This window comes from Salvelinus alpinus, chromosome 1 (assembly GCF_045679555.1).
Source record: "Salvelinus alpinus chromosome 1, SLU_Salpinus.1, whole genome shotgun sequence".
In the NCBI taxonomy this organism is placed as follows: Eukaryota; Metazoa; Chordata; class Actinopteri; order Salmoniformes; family Salmonidae; genus Salvelinus; species Salvelinus alpinus.
The window spans coordinates 111,268,022-111,292,030 of NC_092086.1; the positions used below are offsets into that span (position 1 = coordinate 111,268,022).

Genomic DNA, 24,009 nt, shown 5'->3' on the forward strand with positions numbered 1-24,009 from the left:
AGCACCATGTCCAGATAGCACCATGTACAGATAGCACCATGTCCAGATAGCACCATGTCCAGATAGCACCATGTCCAGAAAACATGACCATGTCCAGATAGCACCATGTCCAGATAACACCATGTCCAGATAGCACCATGTCCAGATAGCATGACCATGTCCAGATAGCACCATGTCCAGATAACACGACCATGTCCAGATAGCACCATGTCCAGATATCACCATGTCCAGATAGCACCATGTCCAAATAGCACCATGTCCAGATAGCACCATGTCTAGATAGCACCATGTCCAGATAACACCATGTCCAGATAGCACCATGTCTAGATAGAACCATGTCCAGATAGCACCATGTCCAAATAGCACCATGTCTAGATAGAACCATGTCCAGATAGCACCATGTCCAAATAGCACCATGTCCAGATAGCACCATGTCCAGATAGCACCATGTCCAGATAGCACCATGTCCAGATAGCACCATGTCCAGATAGCACCATGTCCAGATAGCACCATGTCCCGATAGCACCATGTCCAGATAGCACCATGTCCAGATAACATGACCATGTCCAGATAGCACCATGTCCAGATAACATGACCATGTCCAGATAGCACCATGTCCAGATAGCACCATGTCCATATAGCATGACCATGTCCAGATAGCACCATGTCCAGATAGCACCATGTCCAGATAGCACCATGTCCAGATAGCATGACCATGTCCAGATAACATGACCATGTCCAGATAGCACCATGTCCAGATAGCACCATGTCCAGATAGCACCATGTCCAGATAGCACCATGTCCAGATAGCATGACCATGTCCAGATAGCACCATGTCCAGATAGCACCATGTCCAGATAGCATGACCATGTCCCGATAGCACCATGTCCAGATAGCACCATGTCCAGATAACATGACCATGTCCAGATAACACCATGTCAAGATAGCATGCCCATGTTCAGATAGCACCATGTCCAGATAGCACCATGTCCAGATAGCACCATGTCCAGATAGCATGACCATGTCCAGATAGCACCATGTCCAGATAACACGACCATGTCCAGATAGCACCATGTCCAGATAGCACCATGTCCAGATAGCACCATGTCCAGATAACACCATGTCCAGATAGCATGACCATGTCCAGATAGCACCATGTCCAGATAGCACCATGTCCAGATAACACCATGTCCAGATAACATGACCATGTCCAGATAGCACCATGTCCAGATAGCATGACCATGTCCAGATAGCACCATGTCCAGATAGCACCATGTCCAGATAGCACCATGTCCAGATAGCACCATGTCCAGATAGCATGACCATGTCCAGATAGCACCATGTCCAGATAGCACCATGTCCAGATAGCACCATGTCCAGATAGCACCATGTCCAGATAGCATGACCATGTACAGATAGCACCATGTCCAGATAGCACCATGTCTAGATAGCACCATGTCCAGATAGCACCATGTCCAGATAGCATGACCATGTACAGATAGCACCATGTCCAGATAGCACCATGTCTAGATAGCACCATGTCCAGATAGCATTATGTCCAGATAGCATCATGTCCAGATAGCATCATGTCCAGATAGCACCATGTCCAGATAGCATCATGTCCAGATAGAACCATGTCCAGATAGAACCATGTCCAGATAACACGACCATGTCCAGATAGCACCATGTCCAGATAGCACCATGTCCAGATTTCACCATGTCCAGATAGAACCATGTCCAGATAACACCATGTCCAGATAGCATGACCATGTCAAGATAGCACCATGTCCAGATAGTGTAACGGATGTGAAATGGCTAGCTAGTTAGCGGGTACGCGCTAGTAGCGTTTCAATCAGTTACGTCACTTGCTCTGAAACGTATTAGTAGTGTTGCCCCTTGCTCTGCAAGGGCCGTGGCCTTTGTGGAGCGATGGGTAACGATGCTTCGTGGGCGACCGTTGTTGATGTGTGCAGAGGGTCCCTGGTTCGCGCCCGTGTCGGGGCGAGGGGACGACGTAAAGTTATACTGTTAGGTTGAAAGGGGGGTGAGTGTAACGGATGTGAAATGGCTAGCTAGTTAGCGGGTACGCGCTAGTAGCGTTTCAATCAGTTACGTCACTTGCTCTGAAACGTATTAGTAGTGTTGCCCCTTGCTCTGCAAGGGCCGCGGCTTTTGTGGAGCGATGGGTAACGACACTTCGTGGGTGTCAGTTGTTGATGTGTGCAGAGGGTCCCTGGTTCGCGCCCGTTTCGGGGCGAGGGGACGTACTAAAGTTATACTGTTACAATAGCACCATGTCCAGATAGCACCATGTCCAGATAGCATGACCATGTCCAGAAAGCACCATGTCCAGATAGCATGACCATGTCCAGATAGCACCATGTCCAGATAGCACCATGTCCAGATAGCACCATGTCCAGATAGCACCATGTCCAGATAGCACCATGTCCAGATAACATGACCATGTCCAGATAGCACCAAGTCCAGATAGCACCATGTCCAGATAGCATGACCATGTCCAGATAACATGACCATGTCCAGAAAGCACCATGTCCAGATAGCATGACCATGTCCAGATAGCACCATGTCCAGATCGCACCATGGCCAGATAGCACCATGTCCAGATAGCACCATGTCCAGATAGCATGACCATATCCAGATAACATGACTATGTCTAGATTGCACCATGTCAAGATAGCATCATGTCCAGATAGCACCATGTCCAGATAGCACCATGTCCAGATAACATGACCATGTCCAGATAGCACCAAGTCCAGATAGCACCATGTCCAGATAGCATGACCATATCCAGATAACATGACTATGTCTAGATTGCACCATGTCAAGATAGCATCATGTCCAGATAGCACCATGTCCAGATAGCACCATGTCCAGATAACATGACCATGTCCAGATAGCACCATGTACAGAAAACATGACCATGTCCAGATAGCACCATGTCCAGATAGCACCAAGTCCAGATAGCACCATGTCCAGATAACACCATGTCCAGATAGCACCATGTCCAGATAGCATGACCATGTCCAGATAGCACCATGTCTAGATAGAACCATGTCCAAATAGCACCATGTCCAGATAGCACCATGTCCAGATAGCACCATGTCCAGATAGCACCATGTCCAGATTGCATGACCATGTCCAGATAGCACCATGTCCAAATAGCACCATGTCCAGATAGCACCATGTCCAGATAGCACCATGTCCAGATAGCATGACCATGTCCAGATAGCACCATGTCCAGATAGCACCAAGTCCAGATAGCACCATGTCCAGATAGCACCATGTCCAGATAGCATGACCATGTCCCGATAGCATGACCATGTCCAGATAGCACCATGTCCAGATAGCACCATGTCCAGATAGCTCCATGTCCAGATAGCACCATGTCCAGATAGCACCATGTCCAGATAACATGACCATGTCCAGATAACACCATGTCCAGATAGCACCATGTCCAGATAGCACCTTGTCCAGATAGCACCATGTCCAGATAGCACCATGTCCAGAGAGCACCATGTCCAGATAGCATGACCATGTCCAGATAGCATGACCATGTCTAGATAGCACCATGTCCAGATAGCATGACCATGTCCAGATAGCACCATGTCCAGATAGCACCATGTCCAGATAGCATGACCATGTCCAGATAGCATGACCATGTCCAGATAGCACCATGTCCAGATAGCACCATGTCCAGATAGCACCATGTCCAGATAGCACCATGTCCAGATAGCATGACCATGTCCAGATAGCATGACCATGTCCAGATAGCACCATGTCCAGATAGCACCATGTCTAGATAGCACCATGTCCAGATAGCATTATGTCCAGATAGCACCATGTCCAGATAGCACCATGTCCAGATAGCACCATGTCCAGATAGCACCATGTCCAGATAGCATGACCATGTCCAGATAGCATGACCATGTCCAGATAGCACCATGTCCAGATAGCATGACCATGTCCAGATAGCACCATGTCCAGATAGCATCATGTCCAGATAGAACCATGTCCAGATAGCACCATGTCCAGATAACATGACCATTTCCAGATAGCACCATGTCTAGATAGAACCATGTCCAGACAGCACCATGTCCAGATAGCACCATGTCCAGATAGCACCATGTCCAGATAGCACCATGTCCAGATAGCACCATGTCCAGATAGAACCATGTCCAGATAACACCATGTCCAGATAACATGACATTGCTGTATTATTCTTCTTGTATAATTTGACCCTGATGAAAATACCACTACTCTCACTCTAATTTACGTTTTTTTAACAAAAGATAATCGAATATCTTTTGTTGCATTGATCGAATGAAGGAGATTATTACTTTGTAGCAAGTAATATCATCCTTGACTACTGTAAGTCTCAACAGCCTCACCAACAGCACTGTTGTACCTTGAGTGAAGGTCATTTGAAATAGGCTGTCATCACAATATTTTGATAAAAAATAAAATGTTAAATTCTAATATGTCACAGCAGAATTGTGTTATCAAACCCGGACATCTTCAGATTCCAACAACAACACTAAAGCAAACCTTCTATTTTTAGAGGTGTGTAACTGTTTGGCGCGTTATTTATTATTTATGTGGCTGGGTCTAGCTTCTATTTTTACCCACATCAGACAGGTGTCCTAACGTAGCCTAACGAAGGAAGATGTAAACAAAAGAGTGTTTCACATTTCCCCAAGTCCATGGATCAGTCCAAAATGGCACCCCACCTATTTCCTATATAGTGCACGACCTTTGAGCAAAGCACTATGGGCCCTGTTCAAAACCAGTGTGCTATATAGTGCACGACCTTTGAGCAAAGCACTATGGGCCCTGTTCAAAACCAGTGTGCTATATAGTGCACTACCTTTGAGCAAAGCACTATGGGCCCTGTTCAAAACCAGTGTGCTATATAGTGCACTACCTTTGAGCAAAGCACTATGGGCCCTGTCCAAAAGCAGTGTGCTATATAGTGAACAGGGTGCCTTTTCAGACACAGCCAGTGTCTTACTTTTGACCAAATTCATGCCCTCTGGTGCCTCCCAATTAGCAAATCAAAATCAAATTTATTAGTCACATACACATGGTTAGCAGATGTTAATGCGAGTGTAGCGAAATGCTTGTGCTTCTAGTTCCGACAATGCAGTAATAACAACAGTAATCTAACCTAACAATTCCGCAACTACTACCTTATACACGCAAGTGTAAAGGGATAAAGAATATGTACATAAAGATATATGAATGAGTGATGGTACAGACGGCATAGGCAAGGTGCAGTAGATGGTATAGAGTACGGTATATACCTATGAGATGAGTACTGTAGGGTATGTAAACATAAAGTGGCATAGTTTAAAGTGGCTAGTGGTCCATGTATTACATAAGATGGCAAGATGCAGTAGATGATATAGAGTACAGTATATACATATACATAAGAGATGTGTAATGTAGGGTATGTAAACATTATATTAGGTGGCATTGTTTAAAGTGGCTGGTGGTACATTTTTACATAATTTCCATCAATTCCCATTTTTAAGGTGGCTGGAGCTGAGTCAGTTTGTTGGCAGCGGCCGCTAAATGTTAGTGGTGGCTGTTTAACAGTCTGATGGCCTTGAGATAGAAGCTGTTTTTCAGTCTCTCGGTCCCTGCTTGGATGCACCTGTACTGACCTCGCCTTCTGGATGATAGCGGGGTGAACAGGTAGTGGCTTGGGTGGTTGTTGTCCTTGATGATCTTTATGGCCTTCCTGTGACATCGGGTGGTGTAGGTGTCCTGGAGGGCAGGTAGTTTGCCCCGGGTGATGCGTTCTGCCGACCTCACTACCCTCTGGAGAGCCTTACGGTTGTGTGCGGAGCAGTTGCCGTACCAGGCGGTGATACAGCCCGACAGGATGCTCTCGATTGTGCATCTGTAGAAGTTTGTGAGTGCTTTTGGTGACAAGCCGAATTTCTTCAGCCTCCTGAGGTTGAAGAGGCGCTGCTGCGCCTTCTTCACAACGCTGTCTGTGTGGGTGGACCAATTCAGTTTGTCCGTGATGTGTACACCGAGGAACTTAAAACTTTCCACCTTCTCCACTACTGACCCGTCGATGTGGATAGGGGGGAGCTCCCTCTGCTGTTTCCTGAAGTCCACAATCATCTCCTTTGTTTTGTTGACGTTGAGTGTGAGGTTATTTTCCTGACACCACACTCCGAGGGCCCTCACCTCCTCCCTGTAGGCCGTCTCGTCGTTGTTGGTAATCAAGCCTACCACTGTAGTGTCGTCCGCAAACTTGATGATTGAGTTGGAGGCGTGCATGGCCACGCAGTCGTGGGTGAACAGGGAGTACAGGAGAGGGCTCAGAACGCACCCTTGTGGGGCCCCAGTGTTGAGGATCAGCGGGGTGGAGATGTTGTTACCTACCCTCACCACCTGGGGGCGGCCCGTCAGGAAGTCCAGGACCCAGTTGCACAGGGCGGGGTCGAGGCCCAGGGTCTCGAGCTTGATGACGAGTTTGGAGGGTACTATGGTGTTAAATGCTGAGCTGTAGTCGATGAACAGCATTCTCACATAGGTATTCCTCTTGTCCAGATGGGTTAGGGCAGTGTGCAGTGTGGTTGCGATTGCGTCGTCTGTGGACCTATTGGGTCGGTAAGCAAATTGGAGTGGGTCTAGGGTGTCCGGTAGGGTGGAGGTGATATGGTCCTTGACTAGTCTCTCAAAGCACTTCATGATGACGGAAGTGAGTGCTACGGGGCGGTAGTCGTTTAGCTCAGTTACCTTAGCTTTCTTGGGAACAGGAACAATGGTGGCCCTCTTGAAGCATGTGGGAACAGCAGACTGGGCTAAGGATTGATTGAATATGTCCGTAAACACACCAGCCAGCTGGTCTGCGCATGCTCTGAGGACGCGGCTGGGAATGCCGTCTGGGCCTGCAGCCTTGCGAGGGTTAACACGTTTAAATGTTTTACTCACCTCGGCTGCAGTGAAGGAGAGCCCGCAGGTTTTGGTAGTGGGCCGTGTCAGTGGCACTGTATTATCCTCAAAGCGGGCAAAAAAGGTATTTAGCCTGTCTGGGAGCAAGACATCCTGATCCGCGACGGGGCTGCTTTTCTTTTTGTAATCCGTGATACTGTAGACCCTGCCACATACCCCTTGTGTCTGAGCTGTTGAATTGCGATTCAATTTTGTCTCTGTACTGGGACTTAGCCTGTTTGATAGCCTTGCGGAGAGAATAGCTACACTGTGTGTATTCGGTCATGTTTCCGGTCACCTTGCCCTGGTTAAAAGCAGTGGTTCGCGCTTTCAGTTTCACGCGAATGCTGCCGTTAATCCACGGTTTCTGGTTTGGGAATGTTTTAATCGTTGCTCTGGGTACGACATCGTCAATGCACTTCCTAATGAACTCGCTCACCGAATCTGCATATTCATCATTGTTGTTGTTGGACGCCGTGCGGAACATATTCCAATCCGCGTGATCAAAGCAGTCTTGAAGCGTGGATTCAGATTGGTCGGACCAGCGTTGAACAGACCTGAGCGCGGGAGCTTGTAGTTTTAATTTCTGTTTGTAGGCTGGAATCAACAAAATGGAGTCGTGGTCAGCTTTTCCGAAAGGAGGGCGGGGGAGGGCCTTATATGCGTCGCGGAAGTTAGTATAACAATGGTCCAGAGTTCTGCCAGCCCTGGTCGGACAATCGATGTGCTGATAGAATTTAGGGAGTTTTGTTTTTAGATTAGCCTTGTTAAAATCCCCAGCTACGATGAATGCAGCCTCAGGGTGTGTGGTTTCCAGTTTACAGAGAGTCAGATAGAGTTCGTTCAGGGCCATCGATGTGTCTGCTTGGGGGGGAATATATACGGCTGTGATTATGACCGAAGTGAATTCCCTTGGTAGATAATGCGGTCTACATTTGATTGTGAGGAGTTCTAGATCAGGTGAACAGAATGACTTTAGTTCCTGAGTGTTGTTATGATGGTCACACCACGTCTCGTTAATCATGAGGCATACCCCCCCGCCCCTCTTCTTACCAGAAAGATGTATGTTTCTGTCTGCGCGATGCGTGAAGAAACCAGCTGGCTGCACCGACTCCGTTAGCGTCTTTTCAGTTAGCCATGTTTCCGTGAAGCAGAGCACGTTGCAATCCCTGATGTCTCTCTCGAATGTTACCCGTGCTCGGATTTCATCGACCTTATTCTCAAGAGACTGGACATTGGCGAGTAGTATGCTAGGGAGTGGAGCGCGATGTGCTCGTCTCCGAAGCCTGACCAGGAGACCGCTACGTTTGCCCCTTTTCGGCGTCGTGTAGCTTCGCCGGCTGGGATCAGGTCCATTGTATTGGGTGGAAGGCAAGACACTGGATCCGTTTCGGGAAAGTCATATTCCTGGTAGGAAGGGTGGTTAGTTGACGTTAATCGTATATTCAGTAGTTCCTCCCGGCTGTATGTAATGAAACTTAAGATCACCCGGGGTACCAATGTAAGAAATAACACATAGAAAAACAAAATACTGCATATTTTCCAAGGAACGCGAAGCGAGGCAGCCATCCTGTTCGGCGCCGGAAGTTAAGTTGCTCTGGGTACGACCTTAAACACAGAGACAAGCAGTGCTTGTCTCTGTGTTTTTACACATACAGTAGCTACAGTACATCACAGAACAATTCCATCAGTCGCTGCTTAGTCATTGGATTGAATGTAGAACAATACCATTCTGGAATAACTACAAGATCTACATTCTGTTTGGTGCAACAGCGGAACACACTGGCTAATGGGAGAAAATAGTTGTCAAATTTAAAATGCTCCCCGTTTGTTTGTTTATCAGTTGAGTACATAAACAATGACCTTGACCTTGTGATGGACTACAGGTAGTAATTCTGCATTCTAATTCTTGACCATGTGATCTCTCTGTTGAGGTCCGTGTCATGTTCAGTAGTAGGCAAATATTGTGGAACGTTGCAGGAAGAAATGTATTGAATAGGGCTGGCATGAGTCCTTATTCTACATGTCAGAGAGAGGCGTGTTTGTTCTACCTAACATATTTCTATCTGAACATTCCACAGCGTTGTTCCTAGCTGAATGCTCTTCTGGTTGGCAGATCAGCCAACAGACAAGTACAAACAAAACATGACTCAAATGTATAAGTAAATGTGATGGTTAGAGAGTTGCCTTAGATTAAATTATAATCTGACTAGATGACCTCTCTCAGAGACAAAATAAATGAGATGAATTGGCGATATTTACTGGTAATGTAACATGTTAAATACTTCTGGCACTCAAAATGTCATATTTTGTGCTCACAAGGGTTTTTACCAGTCTAATTTGCCAAGTGATTTGGCCTGTCTTAATTTACATTTAGAAATCCCCCAGACAGGCTCATTCTATACATTTGTGCCATTGTGCTTCAAACAAGCTCAACGTGAGAATATTCCACCCTGACTGCCAGTCATACAAGAGATCAGAGATGCCCTGTCTGGTTTTATAAATATCCCAATCTGTCTATTATTAGCCCAGCGAACCCAGCGAAATGACCGTTTAGCTGAAGTGCAGACAATTACCTGACACATGATCTTCAGATATTTATAAAGCAAGGACTCAACCACTGTCTGCTGCTTGCTTTATTTAAACAGATCCATTACAGCCCGCAGAGTGCATCTCCAAATCAGTCGGGTTGCGTTCCGAATGGAACCCCGTTCCTTATATAGTGGACTACTTTCAACGAGGGCTAATAGGACTCTGGTTGAAAGTAGTGTATGACATAGGGAATAGGGTGCCATTTGGGACGCAACCCCAGTCCAGCCGAGCATCGACATCGGCGGGCGTCACCGGACAGTTTTTGGCACGAGATAGGATTCTGGAAAGCATCTATTTTAGTGCCATGGATGAGATGGAACGGCCTTATCATTAGGCCTAGGCCAGCAGGACATTTTGTGAATGTTTGACGATCAGACTCACTCGGCCCGGCCGGCTGGGCACCCCATCATGGATCATTTGTGGCTTCTCTGATCGGAAGACAGACAGACACATCAACACAGACTAGAATCAGGAGGAGGTTTGCATTCAGTATGGTACAGTATTCAGTATGGCACAGTGTTCAGTAGGGCACAGTGTTCAGTAGGGCACAGTGTTCAGTAGGGCACAGTGTTCAGTAGGGCCCTAGTTTTCTGTAGGGCACAGTGTTCAATAGGGCACATTTTTCTGTAGGGCACAGTGTTCAGTAGGGAACAGTGTTCAGTAGGGCCCAGTGTACTGTAGAGCACAGTGTTCAGTAGGGCCCAGTGTACTGTAGGGCATAGTGTTCAGTAGGGAACAGTGTTCAGTAGGGTGCAGTGTTCAGTAGGGCGCAGTGTTCAGTAGGGCACAGTGTTCAGTAGGGCACAGTGTTCAGTAGGGAACAGTGTTCAGTAGGGAACAGTGTTCAGAGTAGGGAACACTATTCAGTAGGGCACCGGGTAAGCAAAACGTTTTAGCAACGAAAACAAAAATGAAACATTTCTTATTGGACAAAGTTTGGATAGTACCTTCCAAGCTTCACTCTGTTTCAAAACGTTTGCCATACCCACCCAGCCCCCAGAGAGAAAAAAACAGCCAGTTTTGAAGTGATATTCCACAGAGAAATGTCCCATAGACCTCACAGAGACATCACATAGACCTCACAGAGACCTCACATAGACCTCACAGAGACCTCACAGAGACCTCACAGAGACCTCACAGAGACCTCACATAGACCTCACAGAGACCTCACAGAGACATCACAGAGACCTCACAGAGACCTCACAGAGACCTCACAGAGACCTCACAGAGACGTGTAATCAGTGGAGGCTGCTGAGGGGAGCACAGCTCATAATAATGGCTGGAACGGAGCAAATTGAATGGTATCAAACACCTGGAAACCATGTGTTTGATGTATTTGATACCATTCCACTTATTCTGCTCCAGCCATTACCACGAGCCCATCATCCCCAATTAAGTTGCCACCAACCTCCTGTGCTGTAATGTTAGTCGAGTCAGATTGTCCTCTACCCAGCTTCTGTTTATGGATGATGTCTGGGTTTATCCCTCCAGCCTCTGTTTATGGATGATGTCTGGGTTTATCCCTCCAGCCTCTGTTTATGGATGATGTCTGGGTTTATCCCTCCAGCCTCTGTTTATGGATGATCTCTGGGTTTAGCCCTCCAGCCTCTGTTTATGGATGATGTGTGGGTTTAGCCCTCCAGCCTCTGTTTATGGATGATGTGTGGGTTTAGCCCTCCAGCCTCTGTTTATGGATGATGTCTGGGTTTATGCCTCCAGCCTCTGTTTATGAATGGTGTGTGGGTTTAGCCCTCCAGCCTCTGTCTATGAATGATGTGTGGGTTTAGCTCTCCAGCCTCTGTTTATGGATGATGTGTGGGTTTATGCCTCCAGCCTCTGTTTATGGATGATGTCCGGGTTTAGCCCTCCAGCCTCTGTTTATGGATGATGTCTGGGTTTAGCCCTCCAGCCTCTGTTTATGGATGATCTCTGGGTTTAGCCCTCCAGCCTCTGTTTATGGATGATCTCTGGGTTTAGCCCTCCAGCCTCTGTTTATGGATGATGTCTGGGTTTAGCCCTCCAGCCTTTGTCTATGGATGATGTGTGGGTTTAGCCCTCCAGCCTCTGTTTATGGATGATGTGTGGGTTTAGCCCTCCAGCCTCTGTTTATGGATGATGTGTGGGTTTAGCCCTCCAGCTTCTGTTTATGGATGATGTCTGGGTTTAGCCCTCCAGCCTCTGTTTATGGATGATCTCTGGGTTTAGCCCTCCAGCCTCTGTTTATGGATGATGTGTGGGTTCAGCCCTCCAGCCTCTGTTTATGGATGATCTCTGGGTTTAGCCCTCCAGCCTCTGTTTATGGATGATGTCTGGGTTTAGCCCTCCAGCCTTTGTCTATGGATGATGTATGGGTTTAGCCCTCCAGCCTCTGTTTATGGATGATGTCTGGGTTTAGCCCTCCAGCCTCTGTTTATGGATGATGTCTGGGTTTATCCCTCCAGCCTCTGTTTATGGATGATGTCTGGGTTTAGCCCTCCAGCCTTTGTCTATGGATGATGTGTGGGTTTAGCCCTCCAGCCTCTGTTTATGGATGATGTCCGGGTTTAGGCATACAGACATACAGGTATAGTGTATTCACACCCACGCAGATTTCTCTATTTGGTATACAGTACAGCCATGCATCTAGCCATGCATCCAGCCATGTATCCAGCTATGCATCTAGCCATGTATCCAACCATGTATCCAGCCATGTACCCAACCATGTACCCAACCATGTATCCAACCATGTATCCAGACATGCATCTAGCCATGCATCCAGCCATGCATCTAGCCATGTATCCAGCCATGTATCCAGCCATGTATCCAACCATGTATCCAACCATGTATCCAGCCATGTATCCAACCATGTATCCAGCCATGTATCCAACCATGTATCCAGCCATGTATCCAGCCATGTACCCAACCATGTATCCAGCCATGTATCCAGCCATGTACCCAACCATGTATCCAACCATGTATCCAGCCATGTATCCAGCCATGTATCCAGCCATGTATCCAGCCATGTATCCAACCATGTATCCAACCATGTATCCAACCATGTATCCAGCCATGTATCCAGCCATGCATCCAGCCATGTATTCAGCCATGTATTCAGCCATGTACCCAACCATGTATCCAGCCATGTATTCAGCCATGTATCCAGCCATGTATCCAGCCATGTATCCAGCCATGCATCCAGGCATGCATCCAGCCATGTATTCAGCCATGTATTCAGCCATGTATCCAGCCATGTATCCAGCCATGTATCCAGCCATGTATCCAGCCATGTATCCAGCCATGCATCCAGCCATGTATCCAGCCATGTATCCAGCCATGTATCCAGCCATGTATCCAGCCATGTATCCAACCATGTATCCAGCCATGCATCCAGGCATGCATCCGGCCATGTATCCAGCCATGTATCCAGCCATGTATCCAGCCATGTATCCAGCCATGTATCCAGCCATGTATCCAGCCATGCATCCCGCCATGTATCCAACCATGTACTGTATGTCTCTGTGTGGCTCAGTTGATATGAAAGAGCTAGGTACATGGCGCTAGCAATGCCTGGGTCGTGGTTTGATAAAAGTTTTAAAGGTTTAAAGGTTAAAGGTTCTACTGGTACAGTACAGTATGTTTCCTGTTTGTTCTAGGTTCTACTGGTACAGTACAGTATGTTTCCTGTTTGTTCTAGGTTCTACTGGTACAGTACAGTATGTGCCCTGTTTGTTCTAGGTTCTACTGGTACAGTACAGTATGTGTCCTGTTTGTTCTAGGTTCTACTGGTACAGTATGTTTCCTGTTTGTTCTAGGTTCTACTGGTACAGTACAGTATGTTTCTTGTTTGTTCTAGGTTCTTCTGGTACAGTACAGTATGTGTCCTGTTTGTTCTAGGTTCTACTGGTACAGTACAGTATGTTTCTTGTTTGTTCTAGGTTCTTCTGGTACAGTACAGTATGTGTCCTGTTTGTTCTAGGTTCTTCTGGTACAGTACAGTATGTGTCCTGTTTGTTCTAGGTTCTACTGGTACAGTACAGTATGTGTCCTGTTTGTTCTGGGTTCTACTGGTACAGTACAGTATGTTTCCTGTTTGTTCTAGGTTCTACTGGTACAGTATGTTTCCTGTTTGTTCTAGGTTATACTGGTACAGTATGTTTCCTGTTTGTTATAGGTTCTACTGGTACAGTACAGTATGTGTCCTGTTTGTTCTGGGTTCTACTGGTACAGTACAGTATGTTTCCTGTTTGTTCTAGGTTCTACTGGTACAGTACAGTATGTTTCCTGTTTGTTCTAGGTTCTACTGGTACAGTATGTTTCCTGTTTGTTCTAGGTTCTACTGGTACAGTATGTTTCCTGTTTGTTCTAGGTTCTACTGGTACAGTATGTTTCCTGTTTGTTCTAGGTTCTACTGGTACAGTACAGTATGTGTCCTGTTTGTTCTAGGTTCTACTGGTACAGTACAGTATGGTTCCTGTTTGTTCTAGGTTCTACTGGTACAGTATGTTTCCTGTTTGTTCTAGGTTCTACTGGTACAGTACAGTATGTTTCCTGTTTGTTCTAGGTTCTACTGGTACAGTACAGTATGGTTCCTGTTTGTTCTAGGTTCTACTGGTACAGTATGTTTCCTGTTTGTTCTAGGTTCTACTGGTACAGTACAGTATGTTTCCTGTTTGTTCTAGGTTCTACTGGTACAGTACAGTATGTTTCTTGTTTGTTCTAGGTTCTACTGGTACAGTATGTTTCCTGTTTGTTCTAGGTTCTACTGGTACAGTATGTTTCCTGTTTGTTCTAGGTTCTACTGGTACAGTATGTTTCCTGTTTGTTCTAGGTTCTACTGGTACAGTACAGTATGTTTCCTGTTTGTTCTAGGTTCTACTGGTACAGTATGTTTCCTGTTTGTTCTAGGTTCTACTGGGTACAGTACAATATGTTTCCTGTTTGTTCTAGGTTCTACTGGTACAGTAGTCATCTATGTACCTATACTATATATTCACACATTCCAGACATTATTTTTTGACACCTTTGTTTGTTGTAATATGATTTGTTAATCCTTTCTCTGTCTCTTCTAGGTTCTACTGGGACTTGGTAATGCTGGTCATGATGATGGGGAACCTGATCATCATTCCTGTAGGAATAACCTTCTTCTCAGAGCAGACCACCACCACCTGGCTAATATTCAACGTAGCTTCAGACACCATCTTCCTCGTGGATCTGGTCATGAACTTCCGCACGGGGATCGTCAACGAGGAGAGCTCCGAGATCATCCTGGACCCCAAGGTCATCAAGATGAACTACCTGAAGAGCTGGTTTGTGGTCGACTTCCTCTCGTCCATACCAGTGGATTATATATTTCTAATAGTGGAAAAGGGGTTTGACTCAGAGGTGTACAAGACGGCGAGGGCGCTGAGGATCGTGAGGTTTACTAAGATTCTGTCTCTTCTGAGGCTACTGAGACTTTCCCGACTCATCAGATACATACACCAGTGGGAGGAGGTAAGAGATGCAGTAAAAAAATGTGTGTGTGTGTGTGTGTGTGTGTGTGTGTGTGTGTGTGTGTGTGTGTGTGTGTGTGTGTGTGTGTGTGTGTGTGTGTGTGTGTGTGTGTGTGTGTGTGTGTGTGTGTGTGTGTGTATGCGTGTGTGCGTGTGTGTGTGTGTACTCACCTTAATGTGTTCATGGGTGTATGAGGGAGGGAAAAAGGTCACGAGAGAGAGTGCCACCATGCATGTTTGTGTTTGTGTCTCTACCAGAATGTCAAAGGTCACGACAAAACCCCAAAGCCCTATTTTCTCTCTATTTCTCCCCGTAGTCTGTAACAGACCAACTCTCATTATCCAAATACTGACTATCTGCACGTTAAAGTAACTGACACTGTCACTTTCACTTCAGAGACATTTGAAATCCATATGACAGTAAAAGAGGCCAGAAAAAGGTAGCGGGTAATGCTCTCCTCTTCTCGGTCCCTTAAACAGGCAGAATGCCACTGCCACTAAACAGTGGGAGGTAGAGAGAGGAAGAGAGAGCGAGAGAGAAAGAGAGCGAGAGAGAAAGAGAGAGGTAGAGAGAGAAAGAGAGAGGTAGAGAGAGAATGAGAGAGGTAGAGAGAGAAAGAGAGAGAGCGAGAGAGCGAGAGAGCGAGAAAGAGAGAGAGAGAGAGAGCGAGAGAGCGAATGAGAGAGGTAGAGAGAGAAGGAGAGAGGTAGAGAGAGAAAGAGAGAGAAAGAGAGAGAGAGAGAGGTAGAGAGAGCGAGTGAGAGAGAGAAAGAGAGAGCGAGAGAGAGAAAGAAAGAGCGAGAGAGAGCGAGAGAGAGCGAGTGATTGTAACTCATTACCCTCTTATTGAGCTATTTCACTACACCATGAGTCACTCCATTTAACCAGCTGGTAATACTCTCCCTATCATTCCTTTACTTAGCTGATTGATCAATTGATCAACATGAATGTGCAAAATGTGCAAACTATGATCATTTGCCAGAAAGCTGATATGATGCTCCCGTAACATTTGAAAATGGGAGACCTCAATGAGGTCAAAAGCAAATTCACAGACCGGAGATTCTGTGCCAATAGGCTTTGTGCTCAGACATTAATTCATTACAAACCTGTCTAGCACCTTCCATTGGCTTAATTTAGCTTACTAAAGGTATGACCCAACTATTGTATTTCCAAATGATTCCAAATGTAATGTTGCATTAGACAGAGATAAGGTAGAGCATGGTCCCGTGTGGCTCAGTTGGTAGAGCATGGCGCTTGCAACGCCAGGGTTGTGGGTTCATTCCCCACGGGGGGACCAGGATGAATATGTATGAACTTTCCAATTTGTAAGTCGCTCTGGATAAGAGCGTCTGCTAAATGACTTAAATGTAGATAAGATTTAATCAGACTAGTTTATTTAATATGTTGACTGTCTTGACCTAACAACCTAATAGTGCTGATGCAGCATTGATGATGCAGTTTATATAACCTAATGTAATGTTTCTGTCCTGTAGCTCCTCCTCCTGCTCCGCCTCTCCCTCTGTCTACCACTGTCTTGTAGCTCCTCCTCCTGCTCCGCCTCTCCCTCTGTCTACCACTGTCCCATAGCTCCTCCTCCTGCTCCGCCTCTCCCTCTGTCTACCACTGTCCTGTAGCTCCTCCTCCTGCTCCGCCTCTCCCTCTGTCTACCACTGTCTTGTAGCTCCTCCTCCTGCTCCGCCTCTCCCTCTGTCTACCACTGTCTTGTAGCTCCTCCTCCTGCTCCGCCTCTCCCTCTGTCTACCACTGTCCCATAGCTCCTCCTCCTGCTCCGCCTCTCCCTCTGTCTACCACTGTGTTGTAGCTCCTCCTCCTGCTCCGCCTCTCCCTCTGTCTACCACTGTCCTGTAGCTCCTCCTCCTGCTCCGCCTCTCCCTCTGTCTACCACTGTCTTGTAGCTCCTCCTCCTGCTCCGCCTCTCCCTCTGTCTACCACTGTCTTGTAGCTCCTCTTCCTGCTCTCATCTCCTCTTTAATACTCAGCTGTTTTCTCAGCAAGCAATGACTTCATTATTTTCCTTACCTTCACAATTAAGAGTTTCACAATTAAGGGTCACCATGACACTGCTGTCAAGCCGCTCTCTGAGCCCGTCCTATCATCATTTGCTTTAGCCATTATTCCAGACAAGCTGAATAAAACACAGATAAAGTATTTGAACCCAGGTCTGCTCTAAGTGGTTTTGATTGTCTGATTCAACCAGAGACCAACTAGACCTGCTGGCACAAACTGTACAGCTCCTGTGCTGTTGCCAAGGTCTAACCTCTAGATAGTTCATTTCTGGCACAGGCTGAAATGTGTAGTCCACACAATACAGTTTACACAGCTGTGCCTGGCATAGGAACAACACCATGGCATGATAGAGGACGTTAGAAGCGGAAAATCATATTCCATGTTTTTACACGGATGGTTGATAATTCAAATATAATACAAAACTGCAGTGACAAACTGCTCTCTCTCTCTCTCTCTCTCTCTCTCTCTCTCTCTCTCTCTCTCTCTCTCTCTCTCTCTCTCTCTCTCTCTCTCTCTCTCTCTCTCTCTCTCTCTCTCTCTCTCTCTCTCTCTCTCTCTCTCCAGCCTTGTTTGGCCCACTGTATGGAGTAGATAGTTATTTTGGTGTAACCAGACGAAATAAACAGATGAATAAACCGAGAGTGAACGAAACCGACACACTGTGTCTATGTCCCAAAATGGTACCCTTATGCCCTATATAGTGCCCATAAGACTCTGGTTAAAAAAATAGTGCACTATATAGGCAACAGCTTGCCATTTGGGACATAGCCAGTATCCAACCCAGTCAGAGGAAAAGGGAGTAGGCACTCAGTCAGTTGTACACCAAACTGTCGTAACACGTTATCCATCCCACAGTAGATAACCACACAACGAAGGGATAAACACAGCCCACTGCTGTCACAATGGCCCGACGCTGCAGTCCGTCATTGAATTAGACACTTTCTGTTGGATTACGAAAGATCTCGATGGTGCAGCCAGGGCCTTCTGCAATCTGGAGCCACTGTCCTCAGCATTCCTGTCATTCCTCTGTCTGGCCTGTTAAATATCAGTCCCCTCACTCTACTACCATAGACAGATACAGTGGTAGCTCTTCAATCATTCCCCTCCCTCCCTCTACTGCCATAGACAGATACAGTGGTAGCTCTTCAATCATTCCCCTCCCTCCCTCTACTGCCATAGACAGATGGGACAAACACCAAATTGAGACTCTCAGTGTACAATGTAAAACACCAAATAATGCATGCATAGCTGAATTAAGCTAATACCTGCTAATTATCAAAATCCAGAAAAGAGACGTTAAATTCTACAACCACCTTAAAGGAAGTGATTCCCAAACCTTCCATAACAAAGCCATCACCTACAGAGAGATGAACCTGGAGAAGAGTCCCCTCAGCAAGCTGGTCCTGGGGCTCTGTTCACAAAGACAAACAGACCCCACAGAGCCCCAGGACAGCAACACAAATAGACCCATTGGAAAGAATTAACAAAAGACAGCGCAAACTAGAATACTATTTGGCCCTGAACATATAGTACAGAGTGGCAGAATACCTGACCACTGACCAATTAAGGAAAGCTTTGTACAGACTTGAGGCCACCGTGCATACTGCCCACAAAATGAGGTGGAAACTGAGCTGCACTTCTAAAACCTCTTGCCAAATGTATGACCATATTAGAGACACATTCTTCCCTCAGATTACACAGACCCACAAAGAATTAGAGAAAAAAGAAATCTAATTTTGATAAACTCTAATATCTATTTGGGTGATATACCACAGTTTGCCATCACAGCAGCAAGATTTGTGACCTGTTGCCACAAGAAAGGGGCAACCACCATTGTAAATACAACCCATATTTATGTTTATTTATTTTCCCTTTTGTACTTTAAAATATTTGCACATCGTTACAACACTGTATATAGCCATAATATGACATTTGAAATGTCTCTATTATTTTGGAACTTTTGTGAGTGTATTATCTATTTCACTTGCTTTGGCAATGTAACAATATGTTACCCATGCCAATAAAGCCCTTTGAATGTAATTTAATTGACAGTGGCAGCTCTTCCATCAGTCCACTCCCTCCCTCTACTGCCATAGACAGTGGCAGCTCTTCCAACAGTCCCCTATCTCCCTCCCTCCCTCTGCTTTCAGAGATGGAGACAGTGACAGCTATTTCACCAGTCGCCTCCCTCCCGCTGAGGTCAGAGATGGAGACAGTGACAGCTCTTCCATCAGCCCTTTCCCTCCCTCTGCAGAGACCAGAGCCAGATGCAGCTCTTTATCTCACCAGGGGCTGAGAGAAACACAAGCCAGACAGTATTATTCTCTTCATTATCCATTAGAACAGTCTCTGTAGACTGAGCAGCCAGCCACTGATTCCTTAACAATGCTATGTGTAGCCTCTACAGCCTCAGAATATCTCTGCATGTCTCAACATATTAGTGTTAAATCATTTATTTATTCATCAATCACATTTATTTTATAAAGCCCTTATTACATCAGCAGTTGTCACAAAGAGCTTCACAGATACCCAGCCTAAAGCCCCACAAAGCCAGCAATGCAGATATTTACTAGCCTTTGTGAGATTTTCCTGTGTATGTTTTTCTCTCTCTGGTGTTGCTCGGCCATTATATCACTCAGTCTCTGACTGCAGAGGGAGGGAGGGGAATGATGGAAGAGCTGCCACTGTCTCTGGTCTCTGACCTCAGCGGGAGAGAGGGAACTGATGGAAGAGCCGCCATTGTCTCTGGTCTCTTACCTCAGAGGGAGCGAGGGGACTGATGGAAGAGCTGCCACTGTCTCTGGTCTCTTACCTTGGAGGGAGAGAGGGGACTGATGGAAGAGCCGCCACTGTCTCTGGTCTCTTACCTCAGAGGGAGAGAGGGGACTGATGGAAGAGCTGCCACTGTCTCTGGTCTCTTACCTCAGAGGGAGGGAGAGAGGGGACTGATGGAAGAGCCGCCACTGTCTCTGGTCTCTTACCTCAGAGGGAGAGAGGGGACTGATGGAAGAGCTGCCACTGTCTCTGGTCTCTGACCTCAGAGGGAGGGAGAGAGGGGACTGATGGAAGAGCTGCCACTGTCTCTGGTCTCTGACCTCAGAGGGAGGGAGAGAGGGGACTGATGGAAGAGCTGCCACTGTCTCTGTCTGACTGCAGAGGGAGGGAGGGGAATGATGGACGAGCTGCCACTGTCTCTGGTCTCTTACCTCAGAGGGAGGGAGAGAGGGGACTGATGGAAGAGCTGCCACTGTCTCTGGTCTCTTACCTCAGAGGGAGGGAGAGAGGGGACTGATGGAAGAGCTGCCACTGTCTCTGGTCTCTGACCTCAGAGGGAGGGAGAGAGGGGACTGATGGAAGAGCTGCCACTGTCTCTGTCTGACTGCAAAGGGAGGGAGGGGAATGATGGAAGAGCCACCACTGTCTCTGGTCTCTTACGTCAGAGGGAGAGAGGGGACTGATGGAAGAGCCGCCTGTCTCTGGTGTCTGACTTCAGAGGGAGGGGACAGGTTGAATAACTGCCACTGTCTCTGGTCTCTGACCTCAGAGGAAGAGAGGGAACTGATGGAAGAGCTGCCACTGTCTGTGACCTCAGAGGGAGGGGACTGATGGAAGAGCCACCACTGTCTCTGGTCTCTGACCTCAGAGGTAGGGGACTGATGGAAGAGCCACCACTGTCTCTGGTCTCTGACCTCAGAGGTAGGGGACTGATGGAAGAGCCACCACTGTCTCTGGTCTCTGACCTCAGAGGTAGGGGACTGATGGAAGAGCTGCCACTGTCTCTGTCTGACTGCAAAGGGAGGGAGGGGAGTGATGGAAGAGCCACCACTGTCTCTGGTCTCTGACCTCAGAGGTAGGGGACTGATGGAAGAGCCACCACTGTCTCTGGTCTCTGACCTCAGAGGGAGGGGACTGATGGAAGAGCCACCACTGTCTCTGGTCTCTGACCTCAGAGGGCGGGGACTGATTGAAGGCTCATAACCACTTATCTCAAACTATTTCGGTTTACATGTAACAGTATTTATTTTTATTTAACCTTTATTTAACTAGGCAAGTCAGTTAAGAACAAATTCTTATTTATAACGGCCTACCAAAAGGCCTCCTGCAGGGACGGGGGCTTGTATTAAAAATGAAAATATAGGACAAAACAAACATCACAACAAGAGAGACACCACAACACTACATAAAGATGGACCTAAGACAACAACATAGCATGGCAGCAACACATGGCAACACAGCATGGTAGCAAAACAACATGACAACAACATGGTAGCAACACAAAACATTGTACAAACATTATTGGGCACAGACAACAGCACAAAGGCAAGAAGTAGAGACAACAATACATCACGGTTGGTCCTCTCTCTACCGGATCATAGCCCCACCACGGGGACTCAGGTTGGTCCTCTCTCTGTTGGATCATAGCCCCACCACGGGGACTCAGGTTGGTCCTCTCTCTACCGAATCATAGCCCCACCACGGGGACTCAGGTTGGTCCTCTCTCTGCTGGATCACAGCCCCACCATGGGGACTCAGGTTGGTCCTCTCTCTGCCGGATCATAGCCCCACCACGGGGACTCAGGTTGGTCCTCCCTCTGTCGGATCATAGCCACACCACGGGGACTCAGGTTGGTCCTCAATCTGCTGGATCATAGCCCCACCACGGAGACTCAGGTTGGTCCTCTCTCTGCCGGATCATAGCCACACCACGGGGACTCAGGTTGGTCCTCTCTCTGTCGGATCATAGCCACACCACGGGGACTCAGGTTGGTCCTCTCTCTGTCGGATCATAGCCACACCACGGGGACTCAGGTTGGTCCTCTCTCTGCTGGATCACAGCCCCACCACGGGGACTCAGGTTGGTCCTCTCTCTACCGGATCATAGCCCCACCACGGGGACTCAGGTTGGTCCTCTCTCTGCTGGATCATAGCACCATCATAGGGCTTGTGAGATCCCATCTGGTTGCGGCAGGTAGTCTAGTGGTTAGAGCGTTGGACTAGTAACCAAAAGGTTGCAAGATCAAATCCCTGAGCTGACTAGGTAAAAATCTGTCGTTCTGCCCCTGAACAAGGCAACCCAACAACCCACCGTTCCTAGGCCGTCATTGAAAATACGAATTTGTTCTTAACTGACTTGCTAAGTTAAATAAAGGTTAAATAATAATACATCTGCATCTATATATACCATTTATTTATTGCCTTTCCTCCCTAATCTTACTACATTTGCACACACTGTCTATAGATTTTTCTATTGTATTATTGACTGTATGTTTGCTTATCCCTTGTGTAACTCTGTGATGTTGTTTTTGTCGCACTGCTTTGCTTTATCTTGGCCAGGTTGCAGTTGTAAATGAGAACTTGTTCTCAACTGGCCTACCTGGTTAAATAAAGGTGAAATCATTTTCAAAAAAATTAAAGGTAGCATCAATTCAGCACTAGCAGGAATAGAGATAGAGACGGTAGCTACATGATTTAAATGTAAACTGGTTTAAAGTCAAGCCCACATTAATGGGGATCTCAACTGTAAACTGGTTGATTATCAGGCACACATTAATGGGGATCTCAACTGTAAACTGGTTGATAGTCAGGCCCACATTAATGGGGATCTCAACTGTAAACTGGTTGATAGTCAGGCCCACATTAATGGGGATCTCAACTGTAAACTGGTTGATTATCAGGCACAGATTAATGGGGATCTCAACTGTAAACTGGTTGATAGTCAGGCCCACATTAATGGGGATCTCAACTGTAACTGGTTGATAGTCAGAAACACATTAATGGGGAGCTCAACTGTAAACTGGTTGATAGTCAGGCCCACATTAATGGGGATCTCAACTGTAAACTGGTTGATAGTCAGGCCCACATTAATGGGGATCTCAACTGTAAACTGGTTGATAGTCAAGCTCACGTCAATGGGGATCTCAACTGTAAACTGGTTGATTATCAGGCCCACATTAATGGGGATCTCAACTGTAAACTGGTTGATAGTCAGACACACATTAATGGGGAGCTCAACTGTAAACTGGTTGATAGTCAGGCCCACATTAATGGGGAGCTCAACTGTAAACTGGTTGATAGCTCAACTCAGACTGTATACTTATTTTTTCACACGATACATATATTTTCTCCAATTGCCTACCTACATTGTAAAGGTTACGCAAGGGATCCGGGTCAACTGATGCGTTAAATTACAGTGTCAACAATCGCCTTGCATCTTTAAAGCAGCCAATCAACCTGTCTCTTTAAGAGGCCTGTCACCCTCTCTTTAAGAAACCCTCTGTCTACCTGAGCGAAGAGAGGTGGCCTGAGCCTTAGTGATTCATGACTTAGCAGGTTGGTAATTGATCTTAGAAGAGGAGAATGTGAGCCAACTGACCTGTGTACTGTATCTAGTTCAATGGTTGGCAACAGAAGAGGGACATCCTGAACAGAGAGAGCAGAGCAGTATTGAACTGGAGCAGGTTATATTTGGTTCAGATCATTGTTAAGTTCAGACCCCAGACCTCGTGTTGGATACAAGGAGGAGGTACCAAGCAGGTCACAGGTGTTGTTACATCCGTTCCATTTTCCCATCAAGTTGACCATGGTGATGTGACGTAACCGTGGTGATGTGACGTAACCATGACAAAGGCTGTGTTGTCAAATAATCTCATACATCCTATTCATAGACTATTCTTCTGTAGGGGAGAGTGGGGTAAGTTGAGCCATTATTTGGGGTAAGGTGAGTTGCAGGACAGGTATGGGGTAAGGTGAGTCACAGGACAGGTATGGGGTAAGGTGAGTCGCAGGACAGGTATGGGGTAAGGTGAGTCGCAGGACAGGTATGGGGTAAGGTGAGTCCCAGGACAGGTATGGGGTAAGGTGAGTCCCAGGACAGGTATGGGGTAAGGTGAGTCGCAGGACAGGTATGGGGTAAGGTGAGTCACAGGACAGGTATGGGGTAAGGTGAGT

General features: G+C 46.8%; 1 protein-coding gene across 1 annotated transcript in view; it reads left to right on the forward strand.

Annotated features, from left to right (window-relative positions):
* LOC139538905 (potassium/sodium hyperpolarization-activated cyclic nucleotide-gated channel 1) overlaps window positions 1-24,009 on the forward strand; it is a 145,760-nt gene that overhangs the window by 9,845 nt on the left and 111,906 nt on the right. The window contains exon 2 of the mRNA XM_071341472.1: window positions 14,610-15,033. Coding sequence (XP_071197573.1) covers window positions 14,610-15,033 — 424 coding nt within the window. The remainder of the gene's footprint in view (window positions 1-14,609; window positions 15,034-24,009) is intronic.